This window comes from Haliotis asinina, chromosome 15 (genome assembly GCF_037392515.1).
Source record: "Haliotis asinina isolate JCU_RB_2024 chromosome 15, JCU_Hal_asi_v2, whole genome shotgun sequence".
Classification (NCBI taxonomy): Eukaryota; Metazoa; Mollusca; class Gastropoda; order Lepetellida; family Haliotidae; genus Haliotis; species Haliotis asinina.
Genome location: NC_090294.1, coordinates 50,283,347 through 50,294,920, shown reverse-complemented (window position 1 = coordinate 50,294,920; position 11,574 = coordinate 50,283,347). Strand labels below are relative to the sequence as shown.

The 11,574-nt window shown below is 41.2% G+C and overlaps 1 protein-coding gene across 1 annotated transcript; it reads right to left on the bottom strand.

Moving 5' to 3' along the window:
• Positions 1 to 761: 761 nt before the first annotated feature.
• LOC137265718 (peroxidasin homolog) lies at positions 762 to 9,919 on the bottom strand. The gene is made up of 13 exons (XM_067801158.1): positions 9,871 to 9,919; positions 9,428 to 9,515; positions 8,873 to 9,030; positions 7,394 to 7,576; positions 6,932 to 7,019; positions 6,409 to 6,518; positions 5,699 to 5,797; positions 4,628 to 4,720; positions 3,412 to 3,721; positions 2,418 to 2,807; positions 2,005 to 2,171; positions 1,236 to 1,341; positions 762 to 941 (listed from the first exon to the last, which is right to left on the bottom strand). Exons 1-13 carry the CDS (start codon positions 9,917 to 9,919, stop codon positions 836 to 838), a joined length of 1,947 nt encoding a protein of 648 aa, XP_067657259.1. The 3' UTR covers positions 762 to 835.
• Between the last annotated feature and the right edge of the window lie 1,655 nt (positions 9,920 to 11,574).

The window sequence follows — 11,574 nt, the reverse complement described above, 5'->3', positions numbered from 1 at the left end:
GTACTGGAAGCTGCTGTTGTCCTGCATTTTGATAACTACCCCTTCGCCAGTTGGCCAGTATTTATGGACGATAATGCTAGGCCCCATCGTTCCAGGGCTGTTATGGCATACTTGCAGAACAACGCAGTTGACAGATTACCTTGGCCTGCGAGAAGCCCTGATATCAACCCAAAATGAGCATTTATGGGACCATCCCGGGCGTCAAGTTCAAGTAAGAGATCCACCTGTTCAAAATCTACAGGAATTAGCCCAGGCTCTTCGTGAGGAATGGCAGAGGATTCCAATGCGCATTCGGCGTTTGATTTCCAGCATGAGGAGGAGGGTGTCAGCAGTTATCCGTGCGAGGGGAGGATACACCAAACACTGATGTCACCATTACTGTTGGCATAGGATTAAACAGTGAACGTGTTTTGAGAACTTTGTGTACGTTGGATCACAGACATTGTCTGTGTGACCATAGGTTTGGACATGATTATTGATACCATTTTTAGTGCCCCCATAGGACCGTCAATAAATTACAGCAGTGCTGGTAGTTGGTGGGTTGACGCTTTAGACGGTTTAGTTAACGAAATTAGAACCATGTGTTTGGTTTCCATATCATGAATGACCAGTGTTCCGTGTTCAACACAATCTTATAGCATGAAAATGGGTGGTGCTTAATTAATGCTCACGTGGATATATCTGTTTGTGCAACTATAGTATTTGTATCTAAGTAAAATAAGTTTCTACAGGGAAATAAGGAAACCAGAAAACAATGGATAAACGTATTGTTTTTTATTTTAACTATGATAAACGTTTGGAACCATGGGTCGGTTGGTTACAAGGACAGCACCGTCTAGTTGCGAGACCTTCGTGGAGGGGGTCTTTGGCGGTTATTGTCAATCCATTTGTCCAGATCGATACTTGGAATGCTGCTATCACTGCACAATACCACGCCATTTCTGTAATTAACAAAAAAACCATCATTTACTGTAAATAGATTTCATTCACCGTCATGCTTAAACTCTCATCTCGTACCTCAAGTGGTGAGAAAACGCACAAAAGACCTTGATGGTTTTTACATGTTGAGTTAAAGATATAACCAAGTTGCAATATTCAGAGCTAGTTGCTGTTCGTGGTTTGTCTGGGTTCTATATCAGTATGTCCGGTAACAATGATTGAACCCATAAACTACGTGGGGTGAAAAACTACATTTTATATACCAGCCCCATTGAGGGGCCGTGTTCAACACTCACCCTGTGACATCCTTGGTCCTGAAAGCGTTGGGCTGGATGGACGTCGTGTCCGTGTTATCACACAGAACACGGGACAGGGAAGCCTTCCTAATTTCATCAAGTTGCTCTGAAAGGTCATTGATCAATAATAAATTTTACAATCACATCAGGTCTTCCAATCAAAACCAGCAGAAATCTGGAATATGTGCAAGCTTTACATAGATATAGACACTCATGTACAAACAAGGTACAATGTCTACATATGTATCATGCCGATAAACCCCGCCGCAATTTCGATGGAACAAAACATCCACGAACCCATCAAACCAAACGCGATTGTATTCGGGACTTAAATACTCTTGAAACCTGAATATTAAACCACTCATGTACACAAAGAGACATTTTCTTTTTCAAAAAGTACCATCTTCCCTTCACCACACATCCATGCTAGACCTAACAATTCAGTGATCAACAGTAAGAACATCGGCCCACGTATATGGGATACAATGACATGCGTCAACCTGCAAGCCTAACCATCAATCTCAGCGCCGCTCACAAGTATGGGATACTGCAGACCTCTTCATTGGTAACCCCAAAGCAAGTAACAACCTTTCAGCAGGAACACCAAATGCTGCAGGTGATGGTGTACTCATGGACATGAAGGGTATATTGAAAAATGGAAAGTTGAGTGTTATTGCTGTACAGTCTTGAACATAGCTAGCCAGTACTGTTGACTCTGTGATAAGGTTACCGCTTTCTTTAATACGGGCGTGTCACACGGAGGACTCACCAGGTCTAAAGCGAGTATCTCGATCGTCTGTCTCAAACCAGAATCTGTCGCCCTCCATTAGACGTTGGAACTGTTTTCCCAAGATACACGAGAAAGTTGGTCCCACCAAACCGCTGGTTACCTCCTCCGCCAGACCCCCAGTGAACAGGTCAATGTCATCAGGGCTTCTGTGGAGTAAAAGAACACATGCGATCATAACAGGAAAATGAATCTTACGAATGTTAACATTTTTTTACGAAACCTAATATTTCCACAGTGATCGGTTTCGTCAGGGGTGTTAGCGTGTTATATTACTGTTTCTCAGTAAAGTACAGATTCTATGACTTTTGTTGGATTGCATCTGTCTACAATGTTACAGTGTAACTATATTACCTAAAACGTACTAATATAACTTCTGTGAATATGCTACTTACTCGTAAAGCTCAGCCAGTTTTAATGCACTCATGTCATCAATAGGTTCCAGCTCAAGAAAGTTGTTGGCCCTTCGCAAGCCGCAGTGTTCACGCCAGGCATTGTAGCCAGGTAAGCCATGATCGCGACCTCTCTGGATATTTAAGGCTGCGAGGTCAAGGCCGGTTTGTGCCGCCTCCTCGAAGAGCTGATTGGTCACCTCAGTTGTCATGAACCTGTCGACTTTCCTTGCTTCTTGGGATGCCATGCCGCGGAGCCAGGCGCCAATGGAGGTCGTTGAGGACTGGATGAGATTTGTTCTTCCAAAGATGTCGTGGAGCAAGTTATCATCGTAATTGGTGTAGCTTGTGCTGTACTTGGAGAATATATTCCGTATCAGGGAGTGGCCGAATCTATAACACAATTATAGAACCGTGTGTTAAACTTATTATCCGCTCTATTAGTGTATACAACATGTATGCTGTGCTGACGGAGGGCAATTGAAGCAGTTTCGGGAGTGTTGCCAACACTCCGTCTTAACGCCTTTCGTAATTGCTTAATGAAAAAAAACATATCTGTTTTTCTTGATCAGGTGACCCGTGAAGGTCCCGGGGTAGAATAGGCCTTCAGCAACCCATGCTTGACATAGAAGGCGACTCAGCTTGTCGTAAGAGGCGACTAACGGGATCGGGTGGTCAGGCTCGCTGACTTGGTTGACACATGTCATCGGTTCCCAATTGCGCAGATCGATGCTCATGTTGTTGATCACTGGATTGTCTGGTCCAGACTCGATTATTTACAGACCGTCGCCATATAGCTGGAATATTGCTGAGTGCGGCGTAAAACTCAACTCACTCACTCACTCACTTGATCAGGTAAAGTGCGTTCCGATTCGCCCGGCTCTAACACGGATGTAACCCGTAATGTTCACATATCTGTGTTTAGCTGTAGCTGAAAGAAGGAGCCTGAACTACAAACTGATTACATCTGGGTCACGTGATTACATCAGTACACTACCTGTATGCAGCTGTAGCAAAAGCGTTCACGATGCTAGCGTCCTGGTCGCGACGGTGAACGTTCCTGAAACCGGATGACGCAAGTCTGAGATTGTACGCGTCAATCTGGTTGCCAAGAACAACGGGCAGAAATTCGCCGTATGTGATTTTCTGCATCATGGCACCAACAATTCTCCTCGTCTCTTGGAAGATTCTGTCGCTGTCCCAGTTGGTGTTTCGTGCCCTCAGACCGGTAGCGATACGGTTGTGTTCCCTCACCCAGATGGTGTGCATGCTGGCCAGAACCATCTGCTCGTTGACTCGCTCATCACCTGCAGCAAATGTTCACTTATTGGACTTACAGCAAACGACGTTTATATCAGACACGCTTACCACGAACTCACGAAACTTGGTCCACATGTTGTAAATTTCAGCCGAAGTATAACGAAGTTATAACGAACTGAAATTTATAGCAGTCTGAATTCCTTGTATCCGTATTTTACGCAACATATTTCATGTACGTTCAGACCAAGACAAGGGTTTATATATTTCTGCATATTTTTAAGTATACACGTCGAAGATTTTCATGACAGTGAATAATATTGTTGTAACCGACATCAGAATCCGGTTTTGATACTGGTAAATACACAGTTACGAGAACCCGAGAATTATCCTTGTCACCTTGGTTACTGATAAATTACATTTCCATTGAGGTAAACAAAATACAACCTCTGTAAATATATGTTGAAAAGAAATATGATTTCAGATATGCTATTTTTAGTCGTCACATTATACATATTAATCCTTTAATCTTTAATAGCAACACAAAACTACTTCAGCCATCGTGGGACGTCCTTATCCCATTTGTGCTAAAGCGATGTACTGTGAAAAAAGAATTATAATACTTTGGGATACGGAGAAAACGGCATCACCGAAAACTGACCAAACCAAATTGAGAAAACGGCCATCGCTCTAGAGAGAATGGCCTCTGCACCTGGACAATATGGCCTCTGTGCCGTGAGAAAACGGCCAACATAGTTGTACCAAGATATTTTTCACCAACACCTGGTGCAACTGGTTATTTTCAGCGACCCAATCACATCATTTTCACCCCTCTCTTACCCTTTACTTTTAATGTATTACGCTTTGACAGAAATGGACACTGATTTCTCCGTAACGTTGACGTTTATTATTCCGACTGTAGATTCTTTCAATCAGATGAGCCGTTGTGCACTTACCAGCTTTGAAGCAGTAGCTGCCGTCTTCAGATACACAGGCAGAGGTATCGGTGTCCTCTGGGAGGAGAGTAGTGTCCTTGGTCTTCATGAGGCCTGCAACAGTGACGGATACATGATATAAACACTCTAATGATAATGTCCATTATAACGCGCCAGTTTCCACATGCTTAAACACCGCTAACGTTTACCCCGGATAAACTAAGCTACCACTAGGATATAACTACCGGGTACCCACTGTCTGCTGGGGAACAGAGGCAGTGCTGAACGATCTCTTTTGCCTAAGGTGTTTGGTTGTGTATCACATGCGCTTCGTTGTAGGGCAGGACGGAAGTAATTAAAACTCTCGAGAGTCAGCCTGCAAACACGGTCACTCATGCAAGGACTCCAATCCAACGCTGATCAGCTTCATTTGATTTGTGACTTGAGTTCAATGTACAGGACCACATACCACCATACATATACACAATGCCATGGCAGTGTTAATTGTGGAGTATTCAAATGTTTTACACGTAATGTTATCAAAACCTTGGTTTAAACAGTCGTTAAAATAATGACAACTATAAATTCGAAACATAATTATGATACGCATGGAAACTAGTACCACTGAACAAACATTTGATCGTTTCACCCATAGCCAACATTTACCTACTAGTCAATACGAATGATTTATCAGAAGATATCACCGTATTACAAGATTAGAAAATATCGTAGAAAAACGCACGTAACGTGATTACACACACATGGTGACCTGACATGTGTCAAAGTCAGCATACCCTAATGTGACCGCGCCTATTATCTTCCTAAAAACTTGTAGTGAACTAGACGGCCTCGACTACTACCGTTCATTGGTCAGAAACGTTTTTATCTACACACACACACACACACACACACACACACACACACACACACACACACACACACACACTCACACACACACTCACACACACACTCACACACACACTCACACACACACTCACACACACACTCACACACACACTCACACACACACACAGCCATGAGATCCGCTGTGCCCCGGCAACAACAGTCTCGTCACACAGCATCCATATTTACCATTGTTTCCTCTCAGTTCGTCCATCTCATGGTCAGACGACCCGTAAACATTAGATGCGTCGATGTAGGCCGTGATCTGGTTTAGCTGTTCGGCGGGATCTGAACAACAATTGAAAAATCAATTCATGGGAAAGAATTTGTTCCTGGATTGGATAGAGGAAATAGTGCATGATGTTAAATGCCTACTCAGTCAGTGTCTTGTCTGATGACCAATATCTATCCGGACAATGCCATTGTTCTTTATACACCACCACTACACAGAATACATTGCGTAGAAAGATTTTTCAGTCATTTAAGGATGTGACTTGATCCATCAGGGCAAAACGTACTAGCATTAAACTAAACAGATTGTATATTTACTGTACGGAATATTGTAAACTCAGTCGTCAGCACACATGGTTAGTAAGTATGATTTTAGCTGTATTTTAACCGTGGTCTTCATGGTTGCTGACGATCAGTTCTGACTCTAGTCTTCGTCGGGGACAATGATAGGTTCTTGAAGATCTGTTCTGACCCTAGTCTTCATGGGGACAAAGATGGGTTGCTGAAGTTCTGACCCTGGACATGGAGCAAGGATGGGTTGTTGAAGATCAGTTCTAAACCGGATCTTTACGGGGACAAATATGGGTCGGTGACGATGAGGGATATCGTCTGACTGACCAGCTATGTAATACGAGAAGTTATAACATATGGGCGCCTGAGAGACTCACGTGTGTCACATCTGGGGTTAGGTACTTGGATGGAACGCACGAAGTTCAGGCAGGTTCTTGACGTAAAGTATTCATCTCCTGATGGAATGGTGATGGCGTCACAGACGTTTCTGAAACACAGATACATAACACTGTGAATCTGGAAAACAGAGAAAACATAATATATACATGTGATTTGACAATACACGTATATCTATTTACGAAAATATTACATGCCTACGTCAATCAAACGTAAGGTCGAAAACACAACAAAGACATCCCCATACTTCCTGCATTTGCACGTAGTCTATGCATGTTATATCCATGTTTCGCAAATTTTGTAAAATAGCATTTCCGGACACTCATTGTGATACCAAAGGCAACTAGTATATTTCGGAATACACTTTCCAAGTACTCGTTCTCAGAATGAATATATTAGAAAACTAGGAAACTGATATCATGTATCGTATGAATATTGGAGTATAGATTCTTTCCTTTGAATAATCACATTTTCATAATGTTACACTATAAATTAGAACATTACATGTTTGTGAAGAGGTCCCGTCCATTGGGCGCGTCGCTGGTGTATACATCCTCACAACACACATACTGGCTGATGGTCCCGTCCCCGTCTGAAAACATAGTCGGACATGACTACAAGCCAAACTAGATCTTTGACATCCAACCTAAGAAAACCTAGGCTCAGTGTTACACTGCTATAGTGAGTCTCAGTTTACAATTGAACAAATAATGCAGAGCCCAAGTTTACTTAGACTGCCTTTGATATCTATCTTCAACACAAAATTCAGTTGTCTGCACGTACGAATATTTTTCCTTCACTTCGCAGCATGCGTGCGTGTGTGTGTGCGTGCGTGCGTGCGTGCGTGCATTTATGTATGTATGTATGTATGTATGTATGTATGTATGTATGTATGTATGTATGTATGTATGTATGTATGTTGGTCAGTTGTTTTAATTTCAACAAGAGATACCAAGAAACACTTACTCTCAGCCTCCTGGAGCGGCGTAAGGGTGACGTCGTGGTCCAGAAACTGGCCAAACTGCATCACCATGTGGGTCACTCCGGTCGCGTCGGGCCGGTCCGTGTCGTCCGTGTGCATCGTCCTGCTCACCAGACGCGCGTTGGGCAGTGCTGCACCACTTACTGCCTTTCTAGGAGTTGAATTTCCTGGAAAAAAAACAAACAACATATATACTACAGTCTACTGCGATTCGTTATATCCGATTTTAGTTATACTTTTTCATATGTACCACTTAAAGAATCCGAATAGGCCTTGTTTATTCATCTGTTCGATATATTAGACTTCCTCACAACACATGTCCTAATATTGTGAGCTAACCGATTCATTTACTAGATTAGAAGTGTTCCACATACTATGGAGAATTCCTTACATATCCTCATATTGTAAAGAAATTCGGGAGTGGATAAAGCTATTACACATGCCAACATATCGCCAACAAGGAAATATTATAATATGATTCTTTTATATGATACAAATGGACACAAAAAAGTGGGTGGTACATATATAACAAATCTCATTTTCTAATGGATTTGGAGATATTTGGCTTCACCTCAAAATTCGAACAGATCAGGAATTCACCATATCATTTATTCAAAGACTAAAAGATATGTATTTTCAAATTTGATAGAAAAATTATCTAAATTTGAGAAGCAAATAAAACAATTGCCTAACGTTTTAAAACAATACCTATACCGAATTCCATTTATCGTGTTTAAATGTAAAAAAAGTGTGGATTAATTTCAGCTCGATTCCAGTGCTCATCGTGAACATTGTAGAACTTGTCAATTCTGTACTTTAAATGCAATTTGAGACCAATATCTTTTTTTCATGTATATCCTAACTACAGTAATCTTCGCCGCAAGTATGTACAAGATAAATATTACGTCCATCCAAACAAGCTTAAGTTTTCACTACTGATAAACAGTTCAAATACTAAAGAAATTGAAAACATGACCAAGTATACTACAAACAAAACGCATGGAACATCCGTAAGTTTGATAGTTATATATTAATGCACACGTGGTGAGGTCATATATACTCCAACGTAAATGAAAATTCTTGTGAGCTTAATGGGAAGTTTCAACGACTTGTTAGAACTTGCAGTGAAGCAACTGATTCAATGTTCGTTGAACACACTGGCACCATGTTTGATTCAAACTCCCGCACACAAAAACAAATGTATGCAAGGCAGTATAGGCCTTTGGAGTAAAGGAATAAACATTGAGTGTTCAGTTGCGTAAAGGAATTTCTAATTTTACACATATTTTTTAAAACCGATTGAAAACCTTTCACATCTTACAATAGGCTTTTGAAGAAAACAGTAAACCGGGTGTATTACAAAAGTAAAACTGAAAACTGCATCGCATGGCAAACTGGCTTTGGATAAGGGGTGCTTTCCGTGTATTTGTAGGCAAGATAACAATGAATGTAGTTTTACTAACTATCTCCATATTGTGGGGGTATCAGTCTTCTCATTGGAATGAGCGCGCTGCCCCAGCCAGGGTGATCAAGGTTGTTACAGGTGCCGTCTGCAGTTCTGAATTTGGACTCCTCTACATCGCGAGGACATCGGATATCTGGGGCACAGCTGCTCGTATCACTGCAGTAGAAGTTGTCAGTAATTAATACCCTCGTCTCATCTCTATACCATGAAAATATGCAGTGATCCTTCTGTCGACATATGGGACACAAGGGTCCTCGTGCTTTAACTATAATAAACCCACATATAATTACCCACGTAATTCATTATACAGTAAACGGAGTTAGGCCGATATGTATTCCTCAATCTATATTTAAAGTAGTCATATTTGACCGACACATAGTAAATGCATTAATTCACGGAAAAACAGAAAAAAAACTACAGTATTTTAAAACTCTCTACCTTCAGCATAATTTGGAATCCAAAGCGGTAATGCCAGAAAATAGTCTGATAATTTGCTGAAATACGTTCCAATGGGTGCAATGATTCAATAAACAGAACGACGTTTTTTTCTTACCCATTAGAGAACTGCTCTCCGAGCCTGAGGGCATCCCGTGAACTCCTCCTGCCGCCAGTCTGGACATTGCCAGATCTCTGAGTTGAAACTGTGGTGGTAAACAACAGAATTGAGATATGTGGCCGATTTGCCATTAATCATATTGTTATGCATTTAGATTTAGATGATTTTATGAATTTTTACTACGAATGAGTTGCAATTAATAGTGTTAATCACTTGACTGGTCCAGACTCGATTGTTTATATACCGCCACTATGTAACTGGAATATAGTGTGGTGTAAAACTAAACTCACTAACTCACGACTGAGGTTGCCGCTTCACAGGAAAACAATCACCCCCAACATGGGAAGAGCAACGTGTTGAGAACTTATATTTCATGATCAACACAATACAAGGAACACTGGTTAACAGGACGTAACGTCATTTGAAAACATTTGATGTACCTTGATATGCTAGGAGCACCAAGAGCGCCACATGGACTAGCGCGTTCATCGTGTTGGCCTGGAAATATAAGAAGGTTGAACACTGTTGTAAACGTAGATTGCCAGACAGCAGGAATACCAATATTTTCATACAATATGAGCCTTGTAGGTCACAGTCATCATACTACATACACATTTTCCCTTTTGTTTGTTTTGTAGTTGGTTTTTTGTTTGTTTGTTTCTCAGTGTCTGTTGCTGCTTTTGATTGTTTTGGGGATCGGGTTTTTTCAAGATATGCACTTTCGTCTCTAAGTCAGTTTCTAAGAATGGTTCGAACTTATTTTGTCAGTGGATTCGTTTGGATAACCCAGTGGTTCTATATACACAACACCCGTTATAAACACATACAGAGACAAGGAAATTATTCAACAGATAATGAAAACAGAGGAAACATAGCGTCTAACGTGTTAACGAAATGTCAGCACATCTGAAGTTGAAAACTTTAACTATTCTGCATTGGTCAAACACGAATTCATCAAGAAACAGCACTTACCGAACTGACCGTATGGCAACAATCTAACGCTTCGCAGCAGCGAATGAAACATGGAGGAAAGATGCCTGTCTTATATATCCTCAAATTTGTTCATTACATGGTCGAATGATCTTATCGCATATAAGCTAAACGGGCTAATATAAGCCTGTTTACAAACAGCTCGAGGTTGACCATTTGTTGATTTGTATCTCAGTACCATAACGGCCACTGACCCTATACAAGGGTGGTCAGTTAATGATTCATCAACACAAGTTCGTGATATACCCCTGCAGTGTGCTATTGTAAGGGATTTCGTGTAGTTAAGGGAAACGGTTTCTTATCTTGCACTTTATGGAATAAACACAGACAACATATCGTCTGATACTCTGGATGGGGAGGGAGAATGTGACTCTGTAATTTTATCCGAAATTATGAGAAACATATTTTCAGCCATATTTTGTGTGTTCTTAAACTGTTTGGCAGATAATCGTGCTTGATTATTGTTTGACCTTCACAAATCGTTTAAAGATACCGCGTATACCGAGCTTTTACTGTCTTATCTTACCACTATATAACTTGTCCTCATTTGTCAACAACATAAAACAGTTTGGGAAACATTTCTCGAATACGTGTCATGACATACGATGAAAACGCCCCCTAAATCAGTAGAAATTGCCTTCGTCATTTCTCAAGAGAACCTTTCAGCTTCGGATTAGAACGTGTCAGTGAGACAATATTTGTTTCTCGAAAACACAAAGTTCTAAGAAAAGCCATTTGTCTTGCTTTTAACATGGCAGTGTTACTTCACCTGGTGGCAGTTAAACAACGAATATCGCCTTCAGCAGCAATTCCTTTACTGAAAACCTGCTTCTGTAGGTTACTTGTTGTTGTGAGACCTTTCCCCCGTCCCTGCGGGCAATGTGGGATGTCATCAAATTTTGACGAGAAGCCAAGTTGCATGTGCTTTCCAAGTGTCTCTCATGAGCCTAGCAATGGTGAAACTCCTGTCTGATAACGTGCCCTTAGTTTGTCATGTACATCGTCCCTTCTTTGCTTAGGCGTTTGTCTGTTACGAAAGAAGATTCCCATGTGTTTTGTTAGATGGGCTATTGACCATGACGGGGCCACCGATCAGGTACCATTTCACCTGATAACGGTACCATCTTCATAAAAATTTAAGATTATGTGGAATC